Here is a 20,400-nt window from a genome sequence, read left to right on the forward strand (position 1 = left end):
TGTATATTATGTGGAATATTGGATATAAAATATTTGTATATTTTGGCACTATTTTTATTGTTAATAATTTTTGTTAAGGTTTGTTTTGGCCTTTACATGAAATTTATTAATTTGGTTATATAATTTTTTTTAGTACCAATTAATTGAAAACGATGCAGATTCTCGTATTTTTTATTATTATTAACAAAGATGGTGTTGTACTAGTTTGAATATTTTATTTATTTAATTGTTATCTGACGTCGGTTTAGGTATATTTTATTTATTTAATTTTATCACAATGTCGGTTAAAACCGACAGTAGGTGATAGGAGCATATTCATGCGACTTAAATGGCTTGTTCTCGTGCATTTACGTTATGTTTCTCTCGTTATTTTAGTCCTTTATGCTTCTTTTGTGTGTTTTCAGGTTCTAAGGGCCTAGGGAGCAAGAAAGTGCATTTTGAGGCCATTTGAAGCATTTTTGGGCATGGATTGGATAGCTTATCCATGGAGCCAAGAGGATGGACGAATTTGAAGGCCTTGTTTTCACTTTGGACATAAAACAAAGGGCCTAGCCCATTCTCTCTTATTCTCTCCCTTATAGCCATGCAAAGAACCATCCATTCCATAAAAAACAATCCATCAATTCACATGCAAAACCACCATTCACACATACATGCATCCTAAAATTCTTGCCGTGCATTTCATACCCTTTCTAGCCATTTCATTTCATCATTACACCACCATTCACACCCCTTTAATCCACATGCAGCCACATATTCATTCACTTAATCATTAAGCCACACATTCACACACACACACCCAAAACACATTCATGCCGTGCCTTCCCTTCAAACTCCCTTTGCATTTCCCTTTTCATTTCAGCTGCACCTTTGTCCTAACACTAGAGCACTAATCATTCACTTTTCATTATATAATTCATGCTCCAACATGCATATGTTCCCCCCTAGCTGTCTATCCCATGGATTAATCATCCAAGCCATATTCTATCCTTGAACACATGCAATCACATGCATTTCCAACACAAAAACACCTTCAATGCCGTGCCTTTCCCTTTCATTTCCACCACTCATTCTTCATCATTTCAGCCACCTACATGCATTAATTATTAAACTCTTCATCATTGCATCCAGAAAATGAGCAAGTAAGCTTCCCAAACACATGCATACACACACCATTTCCAGCACACACATGCAAATCCAACATCAAAAACTGTCATTGTCGTGGGATCCTTGTGCTTTCCAGCTTTCCTAGCTATTTTCCACCACATTCCAACACATGCATGCTTAAACAAACAGCCATATGTTCCCTCCACTACTCCTATAAATACCCTTGCATTCATTCATTCAAAACACATCTCATTTCATACACAACACACCACAAACACTTCCATTCCTTCTCTTTGCCGTGAGTTCCCTTGTAATCCAAGCACCATTTTTCCATTTCCCTATTAATCCAAACACCACTCCCCAAACTATTCACACCATCAAACTATCCTTAGACCTTGTGCTACAACAACGAGGAAGAGAAGAGTGCCTAAACGTTCATACAATTCAAGTTTGAGTTGTTGGAATGTTTAGGTGTTTCTTTGATTTCAATGTTTAAATTCAATTCTCTTTGTTTGTACGTATGAGGAATGGAAGAGAAGAGTGCCTAAACGTTCATACAATTCAAGTTTGAGTTGTTGGAATGTTTAGGTATTTCTTTAATTTCAAAGTTATAATAAACTAAACCCCCTTTAGCTAGGGGGTGATTCGAAATATATGTTTATGCTTGCATTTTGATTTGATTAATTCTAATTGCGTTTCATAAGTTGTGGTTCAATTTGTTTAACCGTTTGATTGATAACTTATTTATGAATGTTTATTAAGAATGCGCGCTTACTTTTCATGCATCAATATGACGCTAGAATATAAGTGAGTTTCACCTAATAGTTACGAACTTATATTCACAAGTAGTGGAGGTTGCTTATAAACAATCGCGTTAAATGAATTCTTGGCATAAGTTTCATGCGTATTCCATAGTAACGAATGCCTCGTCAACACTTAAAGTTTTCATGATGCTTAATGATCTTTGATTGTATCTTTATTGTGCTTTTCACGTAAAGGACTTTTGGAGAATGTTGTGAATTGCGTTGCGCTAACCCATCCAATTCATTAACTTAAGGAAAACTTGACGGTTAATTTAAGCGGACCTAATTGACCCGGGGCGTTGAGAATTAATAATTTGTTGAAATGCAATTGGAAATCGTTTTATTATGCAAATATAACATATGTGGAGATGAACCCCGTAGCTAACTTTCCATCCATTCAATTCCATCCATTTATTCTTTCTTTTCTTGTTTCTGTTTTCATGTTTAATTTAACTTGTTATTCAATTATGTTAAACATGTGAAACTAATTTCTTTTTAGTTAGAGGTGAATTTGAAGCCATGGACATATGTTGGTTATGATTTGATTTACTCCAGTTATGAATTCATGAACTTTAGATGTGGGTTACTTTTCTGTTTTGATTAAGAACTTGTTTATGTATGTGGGTTGAGGGTCGACACTTAATTTGCATGCCTATGACTTGATGCTAGGATATAAGGGAATTTCACCTAATCGTTATGAACTTATATTCATGAGTAGTAAAAATCGCTAGTCACGATTGTGTTTAGTAAACCCTAGGCTGGATTAACATGCGTATTCCATAGTTATGAATGCCTAGTCGATGTTTATGATTTCCGTTGAACTTAATGATCTTTGTTGAATGTCTCTATCAAGCGTATTCCATGTGAGAGACTTTGATTAGGAATAATTTGGTTGTAATGCGTATCCCATTCAATCCAATGAATCTAGGGAAATCTGAAGGTTAATTTAAGCGTACCTAATTAACTTGGAGCATTGTCATTCATTGTTTGTTGAAGTCATAACTGGGAGTCAAATTATATGCTTATGTTCATGTGTGGATAAGGAACCCTCTAACTAGTTTTTCATCATTCTATTTTATCAATTTCGTTTTTATAATCTGTTTTAATTAGAATCTGTGCATTTAGTTTAAATTCATCCAAAACCAATCCCCCATTTATTTTAAAGTGTTAGATTAGTTAGAAATACATTTAGCTTGTGCTTATAAGTGTTTTGATTCATTTTGTTTCCCAAATTCGTCCAAAGTACTCAAGGTGCTCAAAACTGCCCAGAAAGTGTTTTTTTAGTTTCGAGTGCTTTGGGTACTGTTTGAGTCTTTTGGTTTGTTTTAATGTTTTAAAGTTTAGTTTTGCATCCTTTGAGTCTAGTATAGTGTTTCATATTGTTATTTTACGTTTTTGAGTCAAATCCAAGTGGTTAACAATCCCTCCTAATCCCCGGTCCAGAACGATCCCTACTTATACATATACTACAATTTGACGAAAAGAGGGTTTAATTTGTGTGCGTTTAATTCTCGCATCAGTAGGGTGGATATATTATAATTAAATTACTAATGAGCGTCGCTTTAAACCGACGTAATGTTCAAGTATACGTCACTTTAAATCGACGTTAATGTCAGTGTCGCTTTTAACCGACGCTGCGTAGTGTCGGATTAAGCGAAAAAACCGACACTGAAGGCCTTTCGTGACGCTAGCATTAGTGTCGCTATTCTAATCCGACATTGCATTGTTTTATGTCGGATTTTTGCCAAATTGCCGACAGAAATTGTGTTTTTTGTCGATTTTTGCTTCGCCAGTGATAGCCTATATTGTAGTAGTGATAGTGTGCTAACTAGTGATATCAATATCAATATCAGTATCATACGGCTGAAGCCACCAACCTACACCTGGCATGAAGCCAATATAAGTATCATCGCCTTCAGGCACCAACTTACAACCGCACGAAGCCAATATAAGTATCATCGCTCTCAAACACCAACCTACACCCAGCACGAAGCCAATATAATAGTAACATCGCCCTCAGGCACTAACCTACAACCGGCACGAAGCCAATATAATAGTAACATCTAGATAACACAAAAACCTTGAATATAGACTTTCCAAACATAAGTATATATATTTCAAAAGTATCTTCATAGTATAAAGTCATCCATCATCTATACTATAAAGAAGTGTGTGAAAACATGTTCTAAATAGCATATCGTCATCCATCAGATACCCTATAAGAACATGGGTTTTATAGCGTCTTCACAGATACTTTACTGCCGAAGAGCCACGCAAACTAGCGAAGATGGAAATGTCCCAAATAATTGCCCCTAAGCACATAAAGAGTCTAATTAATAAAACTCTATTATGACAATTGAGTTTGGAAACACAGACATCGGAAACGGATTCAGGACGTCGAATTAGCCTTGGAGGGGTTTTGGACGAAACCCAAAAAAAATCAACCCGAAAAGTCAATGTTGACCGTTGACCGGTCAAAGTCAAAGTCAACGCTGGCCGTTGACCGGGTCGGTCAAAGGGTCAAACCGGGTCACAGGCGTAAAGGGTTTGGGTCCAAAGGTTCCAAAGGGTTGGGCTTTAAGCCCAGCCCATTGTAAAAGGGTTTTGGGGTTTAAAATAAAAATGGATTTGGGTTGGGCTTCACAAGGTTTGGGCCTCTAGACATTTGGGCTCCGAATTTGGGTCAAATGGGCTGGGTAACCCGGCCCAAATGCCTGGGTTGAGGGTGGATTTCAAGCCACCCTTATGATTGCATAGTCCTAAAACATTTTAATGGTAAGCTAATTGATGAACAACATCAAGCCTCCAACTGTGCAGATTAGGGGACAACCTGTGAACCAAAATTCTAGAGGGTAAAATAATTGGTGTGGTGGGGAAATGATGACTATCCGGTGTTTTTAGTGGCATGTAAAACTAGTTTTTTCATCAGAGCGATACATTCATGATTTTTGTAATTCCATAAAGTTTAAAAACAACATAAATCGCCCATAGTAAACATGTGCTTCATCAACTGTAACAAATAAGTTTTAGAAAATTAGGCATATACTAAATACCAAAGTAAGCTCTAGTAAGCTTAGGATTCATGTTTGAATCAATAGATCATAAAAAAAAAAAAATCTTCATAATGCCTAAATTTAAGTCTTATAACAAGTCTTCATAATGCCTAACAAATGGGGTCATTATGAAGACTTGAAATCATAAAGGGGGTCAAACACTTGTTAGTTTTTTTTTTTTTTAATTTTTTAATGTTTACGTGGGTTAGATTGACACGTGGTGTCCAATCATGGTTCACGTGGGCACCACGTCTTTAATTAATGGAGGTTTTGACGTTAAACTTAACGGATGTATGAAAGTGTCCTAGAATTATAACTTTATGTACCAGACTGGGAGATGTATGAAATATTGGAAACCAAGAAACTTTAGAGTAGTAATCTAAGATTAACGCTTAATACTTTTACTCTTTCCTTCTATATTGTTACCGCTTTGTCTCACTTCTCCATCCCTTTATCTTTTTTTCCTTTGGTAGTCATCCATGGATTGTTCTTCTATGTCACTATACTAGATAAAAAATCACATTCCAAACAAGTACCAACCTATTGAAAATGTCACATCCATTATGCCAAGTTAAAAATTTGTTAAATGAACTAGATTACTTTGTCTCCAAAATCAATAGAAAGTCATGAAAGTATAGCCTTCCCAAACCAAGGTTTTAAAACACGCTAGGTGCTAGTCGGGCGGTGGGCTAGCGCCTAAGCGCCTAGGCAGCCTAGGTGGATTTAGGTAAATTTCTTGTATATCTTGTAAATAAGTGCATATTGACACTTACAAAAAATTATACTTGTATAAAATCCATGGATAAGATAATAAAAGAATGATAAAATGCAAAAAGAGTATCCAACAAGTCCAAAATTTAAAAACACATTAAGCATATATGCCATTTAACCATAGTGAGGAGTATTGTAGGATGATGTCACATCCCGGACCAGGGCAGATCACTTCCCGGGCCCGCTCCACCACCATAGCACGATATTGTCCGCTTTGGGCCCTGACCACGCCCTCACAGTTTTGTTTTTGGGAACTCACACGAGAACTTCCCTATGGGTCACCCATCCTGGGAGTGCTCTCGTGCGCTACTCGTTTAACTTCGGAGTTCCAATGGAACCCGAAGCCAGTGAGCTCCTAAAAGGCCTCGTGCTAGGTAGGGATGAGAATATACATATAAGAATCACTCCCCTGGGCAATGTGGGATGTCACAATCCACCCCCCTTAGGGGCCCGACGTCCTCGTCAGCACACACGCGACCAGGGTTAGGCTCTGATACCAAATTGTCACATCCCGGCCCGGGACAGATCACTTCCCCGGCCCGCTCCACCACTGTAGCACGATATTGTCCGCTTTGGGCTTACCATTCCCTCACGGTTTTGTTTTTGGGAACTCACGAGCAACTTCCCAGTGGGTCACCCATCATGGGATTGCTCTAGCCCCTTCTCGCTTAACTTCGGAGTTCCTACGGAACCCGAAGCCAATGAGCTCCCAAAAGGCCTCGTGCTAGGTAGGGATGAGAATATACATATAAGGATCACTCCCCTGGGCGATGTGAGATGTCACAGATGACACATGTACAACAAGTTCACAATTTAAAACAACATAAAATGGAAAATAAGAGGAAAATAAGGAAATTTAGTAATGTAAGATACTTATCTTTAGCATTCCGGAATTTAAGTTGATACACAACACACCTATTCTATAAAATTAACAAAATTTCAAGCTATAATTAGAACTTAGACTTTAAACAAATTTCACAAAAAAACAAAAAAAAAAAACCACCCAGCCGCCTAGCACCGCCTAGCCCACCTAGGGCCGCCTAGAGCCACCCCGATTTTTCCAGCCGTTTTGCACAAAATTGCTTCGGTTCCAAGGCGCCATCTAGGGCGTTTTTTAGAACACTGTCCCAAACTAACGGTCACCACCACCCCCATCATGCCATCACCTCCAAATCAATGCAAAACCACAAACTCCACCATACAACTCAAGCCTCCAACATCGGGAAGAAAGTCATGGAGGTTGCTAAAAATGGTATGGACATCCATGATGTAGCCACTACTATCTTCACCGTCACAAAGAAGTGTTGGAAAATATTAGTATTTTATGTTTATTTGATTATTTGGGTTTGCTTGTTAGTTTAGTAGGGCCTAGGCCATCTGAATTAGGGTTTCTAAGATTTGCTTTCTATAATTAGTCACGATGTAGCCTCTTGGAGTTTTGTAGCCATTTCGGTATTTTTGTTTGTTTAATAAAATTCTTATTATTTTGTAATCTTATTCATTGCGCACTCTGATATTGAACTTGGTATCAGACCAGGTTTGATCCTTTGGGATTTAATCTGCTGTTGATTGGTGTCAATTTGTTGTTATCAGTTTTGTTTGTCAGTTTACTAGGTATCAGTTTCGTCCGTCGTCTTCCGCTGTTTGTTTTTTTTCTGTTGTAGATTCATCTTAAAAATTGTCGTTGTTCATTGTGGTAAAAATGTGTTTGCTTGTTCTTCGTGCATAGCATCCGTGGTCGAAGCTGTTCTTGTCGCCACCACCGCACTGCAATCTGCCCAGACAACCTAACCCGTCCGCTCCTTGAACCATGAACCCGCACCACCTGTGACCCACCCGCACTAGCATCTGCACGAACTATCTGCTGCAATCCCTTCTGCACCAGAGACAAAATCCCATCAAATCCACCTCACTGCATCACTCCCGTCCCTTGCGATCTAACCTGCATCAGCACCTTGATTTGAATTTGCACCCGCTGTCTTGAACCTGAACCCGTATCTGCATTGCACTCGGGGTCACCTCTGCAGTAAGCACTTGCTCTTGTTTTTCGCAAGTTAAAGAGGAGAATGGAAAAAGTAACAAAGGAAAAGAAAATTGAAAGAGAAAAAAAAAAAAAAAAAGAAGAAGAAAAGTTTTGCTTGCAGTGGAGAAGATCCCAGCAAAATGAAAAAAAGGACAAAGAATAGGAAAAGTGAGTTTGTTGCCGAGGCAAGAGTTTTGTTGGACTAACGACCACTTGGGTTACGTTGTAAACATGGCAAATTGGATTTTTGGCTTGTTTGCTCAAGTTGTTTGGAAGCTCACAATTGGCATTGACATGAAATCTTGCATTGGTACTGGCATTGGAATCTTGCACTAGCACTAGCATTAGAATCTTGCATTGGCACTGACATTGGAATCTTACATTGGCATTTGCATTTGGAATCTTGCACACCGATGAAATTTCGTATTGGAATTGGCATCGGAAATTAGCATAATGGAGCTTGCATCCATATCTGCTTGTTGGCAAATTCATGTCGTGTACCGCCATGAGTATGAGGGGGATATTGGAAAATATTAGTATTTTATGTTTATTTGATTATTTGGGTTTGCTTGTTAGTTTAGTATGGTATAGCCCATTCGAATTAGGGTTTCTAGGTTTTGCTATTTATAAATATAGCTTATAGTTTAGTAGAGTATGAATAATTAATAAGTCACGATGTAGCCTTTTGGAGTTTTGTAGCCGTTTCGGTATTCTTGTTTGTTTAATAAAATTCTTATTATTTTGTAATCTTGTTCGTCGCACACTCTAATATTCAAGTTGAAGAATTGAAAATTTTACAAGCTGAGAATCAGCGAATGAAGAGATCGCATGAGAAAAAACATGCTCCTTGAAATCCTATTTGAATTTTTAACCCTATTCTTTGTTAGGAGATTGTCCTCCTAATATAATTTCAGATCATTGATTTTTTTTTTTTTTTTTTTCATATTAAATAATCTATGTTTGAAATTTTAGATATTGAGGCAACTAGTAAAAAAAAGTTAAACTTATGTTGTCATCTAATATATGGTTAAGATGGGTAATATGACAGACACATTTGTGAGAAGTTTCAAAGTAAAATTTCAATTATTTAAGATATAATATGAGGATATATAATCAAAGTTGGGCAAGTTGTTTGACATTAATGGGATAAACATGAAATTCAAGAGTGGAAGCATAAGCCTTGGTTGCTATTTGAACATTCAACGCTTCCGTTGGATGCAACCCATCAAAGAAAACAATTGTCGTCCTGTTTCTGTTCTCACATGTTTCTCCACCTCTCTCGCACAATACTCCTTTTCCACCTGCATTTGTTAATTTGTTATTGCACCAGAGATTATATATATATATCGACAGAGAAGCCTAGAAGAAGGGAATGAAATGAACCTTGAATTTGAGATATCACTTTGCAACAGGGGTTGCTCGTGTCTTCAAAGCCTGTTGTAATAAAGGCACCAAAAAACATTAAGTCATAACATTTCGTTGTCTTTGTTATAAGGCGTTCGACAATGGTTTAGGTGAGTTTGAGTCCTATATATAAGAATTAGACATCTTGAGTTTGATTCGTATGACGTTATTGTTATGTGATCAGGTAAATGTGAGTCTATCTATTAATATTCACCCACATTTGTCTGAGTTTGGTTACTTTTTGGACGGTTTGATGACCATTTTGTTGTCAGTTTTTTAATATATTAACTCAAGAATTGGAATCACTCTCATATAACTTAATTTTTCAGTCATTTTTAAGATCGAGTTTCTAATTTCATCTCTCTCGAGGATGATAGTTTCTAATTCCAAAAAAATTCAAAAGAATGATTCATTTAAGGAGCCTTACCTTCACACAATTTTTCCTTAACCGCCTGCATGCTTCCCTCGTAGCAAAGCAGCTACATCATGTCACGCATGGTTAGAGATACGGGCTTCTTTTACAAAAGAAAAGCACCAAGTAAGAAGTAAAAAATCAACCAAGACATAGTACTTGGGCAAACAAACGATGGATACAATGCTATGAAAATAAGAATACCGAACTGCTTATCCAATCTGTAAGCGTATCACATTAGCAACAATTATATGACAATTAAATTATAAAATCTCTGCAACGAACTTGATATATTAAACAATTGACCCGAGTCTAATAGCAAGCTCTACTTTAAAGCATCATATAATATCATTTATAAACAATTTTTACACGATAACATCTCAAAAATATTGTCTTAATTAATGTAAGACTATGACTTCCTAGTTTCACTGTATTGAATTGGATAAATATAACTAGAATACAAGAAGAAAAGATATGTGTGGAAATGATATTCAGTTTGGGTCTGACTGTATAAGGGATGCAGTTGCCTTCTCCGTATTCCTCCCTGATGTTAGAGGCGATACTCCCGAAATTTGGAATGATGAAAATGAGGAGGGAGTTGGGGCTGAGTCTGCGGTAGTGGATAAAGGGCTGATATTACTGCTCACATTCATGCTGGTTCCACTCGCAGACCCTTCGATGACAGCCCTTGGGTCTGGGGGGTATTCAATATCTGTAATTCCTTCCAGCATCTGCACAACCTTTCCCATCATCGGCCTGTGAGATGGTTGTTCATGTATGCACCAGAAGGTTACCTGAATTGCTCTCTTCACTTGATCCATATCAACATCTTGGTCGACTAACCTTCTATCGACAATTCCCCTGATGTTACCCTTCTCAAATTCCTCAAAAGCCCATAAGGAGAACTTCTTCCTATTTGTTGCCTCAGAAACTTCAAAATTCCTTCTCCCACTCACTATCTCTAGCAAAACCATACCGTAACTGTAAACATCAGATTTGGAAGTTATTGGAAGATTTGCTAGCCATTCAGGTGCCAAATACCCTCTAGTACCTCTAACACTTGTCAAGGTTCGATACCTATGGTCCTTTGGATTAACGAGCTTTGCGAGGCCAAAATCTGACACTTTGGCATTGTAATTCTCATCTAACAGAATGTTCTCCGGTTTTATATCACAATGCACAATGCAGTCTCGGCACTCCTCGTGAAGGTATGTGATCCCCCTTGCAGTGCCAAGGGCAACGTTGAACCGAGACTCCCAGTTCAACAACTTTCCTGATTGCTCTTCTGTTGCAAAAAGGAAACTATCAAGGGACCCATTTTTCATGAACTCATATACCAGAAGCCTATGGCGCCCCTCGGAGCAAAAACCAATCAGCCTCACCAGATTCAAATGGTGGGTGCTACTAATTGTTGCAACCTCCATCCTGAACTGTTTCTCCCCTTGCTCAATCCCCTCAAGTTGCTTAACTGCAACAACAGTTCTATTAGCAAGAATGCCTTTATAAACAGCCCCAAATCCTCCTGCCCCAAGCTTCTCCTTGAATCCCTTGGTTGAGCGTTGGAGATCCTTATACGAGAACTGAACCGGTGCACCAGAAGCATACTCAAGAAGCGCATATTGAGCAGACAATCCACCAAAGCTGCGACTGTTTCTGCAAAACCACCACCACAAACCACCTTCAAATGCCATCAAACCAATGAGGGTGGCAATAACTACAACAACCACTATCCAAGCACGCAACTTCCGATCTTTTTTGTTGCCAGCAGTCCCCAGTGATGATGATGGATTTGGAATCACTGGTCCACATACCTTGATATATGAACTACTGGACATAGCTGGACTGTGATACCCACTCAGAAAACCTGGTGTCTTGGAGTAACAAAGCCCTGTGCCATCAGACAAAGAAGTCGAAGCATCACAAGCACTACTTCCAAGACAATTCAACCTGCAAGCCGATATTCCCGCAAAGAAAATCTGCGACTCTGTCTCAGGAGGGTACGTCAAGAACCGAGTGTGTTCCAAGTCCAACATAGTCACACTCTGAGGACAATCCTTAATCTCCATCTTCCTCTTACATCCTTTCCTGCTATCCTTGGGATCAACAAGCTCAAAATTAAGAGACATACATCCGCATACCGGATCAGTATCGTTATAACTACAAACTCCCATGTCCCCACAATACCCGAAAACCTCACACTGATCAGTAACAGCTGCCCATCTCTCTGTTACAGTCCCACTACCTCTAGAAGAGCTATAAATCCTCAGATTCCCATCACTCCCCAACTTCAAAAACCGCAAAATATCACCCGCTTCGGCATAATCACTACTATAAGCAACAATAGCATCAGTGGACAATTGTGGATCAGAAATTGACAGAATACCAATTGACCGCAATCCTAGAGTAGGCGAACTCAAACTCGTATTAACAGTAGAATTCAATCCCTGATTCCAATACACAATACTATCATTCCACAAAAGTGTAAGGTTCCCGTTTTTCACAAGCTTAAACGAGTACAACCCAGATCGCAAAACCTTACTCACAGTGAAGTTCTGCCAGGGGACGATCGAATCAGTGGGGTTGTCGAAGCTGGACCAGACCGTAACAGTGCCGTTTCGGAGAACCAAGTTGCCTGAATCGTCAATCTCAGCCGAAGAGACGCCGCGGCTGGTGGTGTTGGAGTCCCAGAGAGTGGCGCCGGAGCCGTTGACGAGGCGAAGGGTGCCAGATTGGAGGAACTGGAGGGTTCCACCGGAGTCAACTACTTTTCCTGCACCAGCGGACCAGACGGGGACGCCGCCGGAGTAGGAGATGGCGGCGATGTAAGAAGGCGGTGAAGTGGGGGGGTCGGAGGAGATGAAGCCGAGGGAGAAGGTGTCGGATGGGGAGGACCAGGTGGTATTTGGGTTGGCGGCGGAGAGAGATGAGCCTGGTGAGATTGTGGTGGAGGCGGAAGCGGCGGCGGAGAGGAGAAAGGCGATCAAGAGGTGTGAAAGACTGATGTGCGTTTGGAGCGCCATTTTTAGGTGAGCCTTGGATTTTGGGTATCAGTTCATTGGTGGGTGGGCAGAGGAGAAAGTTCAGTGTATTTAAGGAGGAGGGAGGAGGAAGAAGGAGGAGGGAGGAGCGAATCAGGTGAGGGATGGAAAGGAAGACTCTGACTAACAAATTTGAGGGGAGGACGGCGTTTGACTCGTGCCAGCCTAGATCTGCTGCACCCGGTTTTTCTTCTGAACGCACAGCTAAATATAAACGCCGTTAACATATGTAAAAATATGAGGAAAACTCAAGTTAGAGTTTCAAATATTTTTATTGACCAAAAAGATTTAGTTTTGTTAGTATTATCTCTCATCAATCTATAAAGTATTGATTTATTTATTGGAAGTTCATTATTTTTCTCAAGATTAATCTAAATCAAATGGGAATAACCAACCAACAACACTACACTACGTAAAATAATATTACCGAATTTTGCTTTCAAGTTCATCAATATTAAGTGGAACTATATCTCTAGAGATGTTAACTTTGTAGCTAATGCGTTAGCTCGTCAGTGCTTCACTGTTTCTGCTAGTCATATTTAAGAGTAGGGTATCCTACCTCTTACTGAAAATTTTTGCATAAAAAAATAAATTATCGAAAATCACTAGTACTCTTTTGTGATTTTTTAAATGCAACTCCAACTTTAACCCTAACACTTTAAAATACCTACTGTGCATTTTAAATATTTTATATTTATAAAAAGAAAGATAGTGTAAAGGCCGGGCGATGAGATTAGTAATAACAATATTCAAAATAAATACCAAATCATTATTAAATTCGTGGCTTTTGGTTGTTGTGTTTTCCAGCCATTAATTCTTTTTTATTTAGGGAAGGTACTTTTTCAAGAATTGAACACGTGGGTTTGAGAAGAAAAGTCCAGCCTTTGATGTGCGTTAACGGCGTTAAGGTTTAGTCAAACAACGTGAGGGAAGGAACCGGAAACCTGACAAGATTTCAACATCTGACAACCGCCGGATCTCTTTTTATCGGACTTGTCTCATTTTATTTTTGTCGTTTTTCTTTTTGTTTTGGGGCCCAGTTGACCAACGAATCCTCTGCCTCAAAGTTAAACTGTTCAATTTCAGGCTGCGCGCATCATTTGGGGTTTTGAGAAAAGGACATCATACTAACTAATGTTCAATTTTTCTTTTATTAATGTAACGCTCATCTTTGACTTCTTCTTACTTTAATTACAATTTACAAACTTAATAAAAAAAAACTCGACCACATATTTCATGCTTATGCTCTTACACGTATTGTAGTTTTCACATTATTGCACATTTGTTGAGTTTTGGTTGAAATGAGTGGTTACGTTTTTGCCTTATAATTAGAGTTTTGATTGGACCACATCCGAATACTATATACGGTTTTTAAATTTTAATTTATTTTTTCCTAAACTTGTTTAATTTTTTAACACTTTAGGTATCAGATTGGGACGGAAAAAAAAAGTTATGAAATTTTGAAAACCAAGAAACTTCAGATGATAATATGAGATTAACCCTTAATACTTTTACTCGGTCCTTCTATGTCGTTACCGCTTTGTGTCTCTCCTCCATCCCTTTTCCTCTTTTTCTTTGGTGGTCATCCGTGGATTGTTCTTCTATGTCATACAAACTCACATTCCAAACAAGTATCAACCTATTGAAGACGTCACATCCATTAAGTTCAGCTAAAAATTTGTTACATGAACTAGGTTACTTTGTCTCAATAGAAAGTCATGGAAGTATAGCCTCTACCAACTAATGGTCACCACCACTCTCATCATGCCATCACCTCCAAACCCAACACAAAACCACAAACTCCACCCTACAACTCAAGCTGCCAACATCGAGAAGAAGGTCATGGAGGTTGCCAAAAAATGGTTTGGACAACCATGTTGTAGCCACTACCATCTTCACGGCCACAAAGAAGAACTGAAAATTTTACAAGCCGAGAATTGGTGAATGAGGAAATCACATGAGAAGAAACAAGGTCCTTGAAACCTTATCTTTATTTTTAACCATGTTCTTTGTTTGGAGATTGCCCTCCTAATATTGAGTGTTTTTTTTCTTTTTTCTTTTTCTCTTTTTTTTTTTCCATATTATATAATCTATGTTTCAAATTTTAGATACAGAGGCAACTAGTAAAAAACAGTTAACTTATGTTATCATCTAATATATGGTCTAAGACAGGGCCATCTCTGAGATTTTGAATGCTCTGTGGAAAATTTGAAAGAAGGCCCCTCCTTAAGATAGTTTTTTTTTATTTTTTTTTTTGTTTTTTTTTATTTAAGAAAAAAAACAATGCAGTGATATTAGAAAACAGTCACTTAAATCAAAATAAGTTTTATCACTCACTGAATGCAAGTTTACAAATGTTATTAATTATAAGTAAAAAGAGTTACAAACATAACCTTCACTAAACAATCAAAAGCAATTCATTCTTAAACAACCAAACATGAAAAACATAAAACTTCAAAACTCTAACTTCGAAGTTTCACTTGAACATATAATATTATTATATATATCGTTTTTTAGGTGTTATTACTAGCACACAAAATATCTCATTTTATTCCAAATTTTTATATTTAGAAAGGAAAAAAAAAAACTCTTATAAGCAGTGCACAAAGAGATTTTAAAGTACTAACAAAATCATTTTTTTTTTCATATAGAACATTATTACATAATATTAGATGACAAATTTTGGGGACCCCATCAAATTTGGGGCCCTGTGTGACCGCACATTTCGCTCCCCCTCAACACCCCCTTTGGTCTAAGATGGGTAATATGACAAACACATTTGTGACAAGTTTCAAGTTGAAATTTCAATTATTTAAGATAATAATACGAGGATATATAATCAAAGTTGGGCAAGTTGTTTGACATTAATGGGATAAACATGAAATTCAAGAGTGGAAGCATAAGCCTTTGTTGCTATTTGAACATTCAACGCTTCCGTTGGATGCAACCCATCAAAGAAAACAATTGTCGTCCTGTTTCTGTTCTCACATGTTTCTCCACCTCTTTCGCATAATACTCCATTTCCACCTGCATTTGTTAATTTGTTATTTCACCAGAGATTCTATATCGATAGAGAAGCCTAGAAGAAGATCATCAAAAGATGAATGAAAAAAACCTTCAATTTGAGATTTCACTTTGCAACAGGGGTTGCTCGTGTCTTCAAAGCCTGTTATAATAAAGGCACCAAAAAAATTAAGACATAACATTTTGTTGTTTATGTTATAAGATGTTCAACAATGGTTTAGGTGAGTACGAGTCCTATATATAAGAATTAGACATCTTGAGTTTGATTCATGTGACATTATTGTTATGTGATTTGGTAAATATGAGTTCTATCTATTAATTGTAGGACCATTTATTTTTTCTTTCCTATTTTATGATTGGTTAATTTTTGGACCGTTTGATGACCATTTTGTTTTCAGTTTTTATTTTTTGTTTTCACTTTTTTGAAAGTTGAAAACGGAAATTTTATTTGGTAACTACTTTCAGGTTTCTAAAAAATAAAAATAAAAACTGATAACTACTCTCTATTGAGTTTTCACTTTTTGGTTTTTTTGAAAATTGAAATTACAAGATTTCAGTTTTAGTGAAAACTAAAAACGAAATGATTATTGAACGACCCCGAATATCTGTCTCATAGATAGTTGATCATTTATTGTATAGAAGAAGTGTAATATATTGACTCAAGAATTAGAATCATTCTCATATAACTTAATTTTCCTGTCATTTTTAGGATCGATTTTCTAACTTCATATCTCTCGAGGATGATAGTTGTTGATTAATCAAAACCAAAATTAAATTCAGGATTGAATTACCTGTGGACGTAGGATTCTGGATGATGTTAGTCATAATGTTATATGTATTGACCAAAGCAAAACTGAAGTCAGGCATATCACTTTTGAGAGCATCCAGCAGTGTCCTCAGTTGAGTGTTGTACAGATGAGCTGCTTGGTTCAGAGCTTGAGGACGGCCAATATAATTTGGCCTGTTAACAACAGGACTGTACCCTAGTGGATTTATCGACATTACCACAAATTTTCGACCTCCCAAAATGTACAATTTCTGCAAAACTAAATCGCTTTCATGATTAAAATTGTGTAAACATTACTTGCTCAAACAAAACAGTCACACTATAAGGGATGATGTTTGAACACACGAAACTAACGCACTTGATGACACATACTCTATTATATGTGAGATCTACATATAATGATAGGACTCACTTTTATTAGAAGGTGTGTCAACTAGTGTGTTCCCTTTATTTGTCCAAATGATACTTACTATGGTCTAATGATATTCTTCTTCACTTGCAAGTGAAAAGTCATAGGTTTAAATCTTGTAAATCGCAAGTTCAATACCAATTAATTTCCACCCCTTAAAAAAAATTACGTGTCCAAATGGCTTTATTGATACGGTAAATGCACCTTGAGTTTTTGAGCTAGAGATGCTATGAGAGTTGCTGTGAAGGTTTGGAGATCAATTTGGAAGTAGGATCTCTTGAGGAAATAATTGAACATGTAATCATTCCCACCAACTCCCACAACAAACAAGTATCTTGGAAGAGATTGAGAGCTATTGCACGCCAGCTGAGCTTCTAACTCTGGTAATGTCACCTCCTGAAAGTCCCGGATTTGCTGACTCAAACTTATAACAATATTTCCCTGAAATATTAACTAGCTAGCTTAATGATTGATTATCTTAAATTCTTAATTTAAATTACTAACTATGCATGGTAAATATAACTTTAAATTAAATTTACTCGAATCGGAAATTTCTCGACTTTATATATAGGAAAATTATTTACTATATATATGAAATATAGAATCATTAATTTTGTCATACAGATCAAGCAAGCAGATGCAACTATATATAGGTGACTTGTGAAACACGTGAGTACTACAATTTGTGTATGGTTGTCGATCACATGTTACATATGAATTTAAATCTTTTACTTACATGAATACGTCTCAGGTGGGTTGGCTAGTGTAGCTAATATATGTTCCAATCTAAGTACAAGATGTGTCTTTCCTTAATCTTGTTTCGTCAAATTTAGTGTGTACGATTATACGAATTGACTAACATTTCACAAATCTCTATTGTAGTAAGAAGGAAAAAGTGAATAGAATCAAGACTAATTCAAGGTTTTTATAATGTAATCGTACAATTAATAGACAAATTCTTAGCGTAGAAGTTTACTCCCCTTGAATGATGACCTAAACGAATTAATACACCCTTAAATATGTATATTGTTTATCAAAAACCTTGGATCAATATGTGGGTAAATATTTATATGAGCTGTTTATCGAATTTCTTGTGTTCGACTATATAAAAATAACTAAAAATATTAGTATAGGTTCAGACGTACGTACCCCAACAAAGCCGGTATCATCTAAGATACCCGAAGAGCCAGAGGCATGGTTGACACCATGAACAATGTTAGACCCCTTGGTTGAACGGTCCTTAAATGGTGGGATGAAGGAAGGAAGCATCAGTTGTTCACCAAGAAGGTCAATCACATTTTTACCATTTGTGAATCTCCCAGAAGGTAATCCACTTGGGAAATCTATTCCATAGGGCAAGTAATCGGCCTTCGCCGTGCTTTCGAAGAAGTTATTGTTGCCATTGTCAACCAAAGAGCTTCCAAACACAAAAATGCCTTCGATCGTCACTGCAGCCCCATGATCTTCTGTGAAATCACAAGCGGAACCGATTGGAGATACACAGGCAAACAATGAGAACAAAACCACAAGTGGTTTGTATGGTTTTTCTAGATAGTGGTATTGCATGGTAAGTGGTTTCTGCTATTATTTTTGTTACAAGGAGACAAAGGAAAGGTTTAAATTTGGCTTATTTCCAGGACCAAACTCTTCGTTTTTTCCCAAAGTATGAGTAGAAGAACCTGGTGAACGGGTATTTGTTGACCGTAAAGTCTGTCTTAATTAATATTCACCCACATTTGTTTGAGTTTGGTTGTGCAATAATTTCTTCCAAAAAATGGATTTATGTATATTCACCCACATTTGTTTATGTTTTTGTTTTGATACAAGTAATATTAAAAAGTCGGGGGAATCAAACATAGAATCTCGAATTTCAGAATAAAAGTTCTTAATCAACTGAATTACAAATTATATGCATGTGGCTTAAACTTATGCGCAACACATTCTCAAAAAATAAAATAAAAACGACTATGTGCAAAACCTTATGTATATATAGCTCATTTGAATCTCTTTCTCGTTAATTAAGGGTCTTTTTCATTTATCTTTTTTATTTTATTTTATCAATTCTTGTTCAATTCAGTAATGGACCAAATGGTTTCAGTAACAAAAGATAAAAGAAACAAAAAGTCTTGGTGCTGCAATCTCACTTTTTGTGCTTTTCTAATTTGGTACAATAGTTTAGCCCCCACCCACCCTATCCTGATGAAGGTCAATGCAATTGATTACCGTTCCACATTAACACACCAATGCGACATGCAAGTGGATTGTCTGCCCTTCCATTTTCATATTTTCTTCATGCCCTCCTATGATGTGTGGTTACGGTTAAGCCACGTCAATATTTTATATTCCTATTACTTTTTGTTTTATTATTTTTATAAAAAATTAATGTAAAATGTTGACGTGGCTTAACCATGACCACACATCACATGAGGGCATGGGGAGAGTATGGAAATGGGAGGGCAGACAATCCACCTCCAAAGTTAATATAGCTAATTGTACGAACGTAATTAGTAGATTAAGCCTAATTGTTGGTATCGAAATTCGGACAGAGTTTTGATTGTGTTCAACACGTATTTGTCCTGAGTGTTACTTTCAGTCTCAGTACGACAAGATGGGTCAAGGGAAAGAAAGAATAGACGTGCCACTGTTGAAGGCTGCCAATAGAGAGTATTGTGTATAATGTTATGTTGTGTTTGCATGTAGATCTAACTTCTGAACCAATTGAATGTGCACCAAATAGGACGCTAATTCGATTAAGTTCTATCTTATGTCTTGAATGAAGACCTCAAATCCAATGCGAAATAAATGTATGCCTAAGTAATAACTAAAAATGAAAGTAAAACCAGGAAATTGGATGTAATCATTTCATGATGGAATAAAGATTAAAAACGTTTTATAGAAGTGATTTTGGGTTGATGTAAAGAAAGTTAATAAAACGTTAAGAGAATCCACCGAGGTTACTGTATCGGATTGAACTAAAATTGAAACAATGCCTCAAAGAGGTGATTAGGGTGGTTGGAATTACATGTGAATCGAGTTATACCACGGGGTGGCAGAGCTGTAAAATTTTTTCAAATATCAGGGATCGTAGGCAGTGTATATTTCGAAGGAAGACTTTGAGATTGCAACTAAAGAACTAGAGGTTTTGCTAAAGAGCAATTTAGGTTATGCTGAAAAGCAGTTGGGTTGATTGAAGAATCACTTCAGGTTTGCATAATCGTAGAGATTGAATTTGACAAAGGTCCAGAGCTTGAGCCTTTGGCTCTATTTATAGGCAATGGGGGAAAGAGCAGCCTCAATCTTCTTATTGAGCTGGAGTAAGACTAGATCGGTCATTTGCCGCTAACAATGATTGTAATTCCTGGATGGTGGTCTTTAGCTTTGTCTTGTGGCATTTCCCATCATTATTGCAGTGACATTAGCTCGTCGAATGATGTGTTCATCGATATTTAAAGAGATGAGATATTTCTAGGTCTGGTCGTCTGCATGGAAGATGAGCTTTGATGAGGGTCGAGTCGGAATCGTCGAATGGCTTTGGAGTTATGTGAGTTAGTCGCTTGAGCCCTAGGATA

The 20,400-nt window shown here is 37.2% G+C and overlaps 2 protein-coding genes across 2 annotated transcripts; both read right to left on the minus strand.

Annotated features, from left to right (window-relative positions):
• Positions 1-9,226: 9,226 nt before the first annotated feature.
• LOC137727018 (G-type lectin S-receptor-like serine/threonine-protein kinase At1g34300) lies at positions 9,227-12,795 on the minus strand. The gene has a single exon (XM_068465969.1). The coding sequence runs from the start codon at positions 12,591-12,593 to the stop codon at positions 10,065-10,067; it is 2,529 nt and encodes an 842-aa protein (XP_068322070.1). The 5' UTR covers positions 12,594-12,795; the 3' UTR covers positions 9,227-10,064.
• Positions 12,796-15,450: 2,655 nt separating this feature from the next.
• On the minus strand, positions 15,451-18,397 carry LOC137727020 (GDSL esterase/lipase At1g29670-like). The gene is made up of 5 exons (XM_068465970.1): positions 17,981-18,397; positions 17,036-17,272; positions 16,427-16,673; positions 15,727-15,777; positions 15,451-15,638 (listed from the first exon to the last, which is right to left on the minus strand). The coding sequence occupies exons 1-5, from the start codon at positions 18,395-18,397 to the stop codon at positions 15,451-15,453; spliced, it is 1,140 nt and encodes a 379-aa protein (XP_068322071.1).
• Positions 18,398-20,400: the final 2,003 nt, after the last annotated feature.

The sequence above is a fragment of the Pyrus communis genome, chromosome 2 (assembly GCF_963583255.1).
Source record: "Pyrus communis chromosome 2, drPyrComm1.1, whole genome shotgun sequence".
NCBI classification, from domain to species: domain Eukaryota; kingdom Viridiplantae; phylum Streptophyta; class Magnoliopsida; order Rosales; family Rosaceae; genus Pyrus; species Pyrus communis.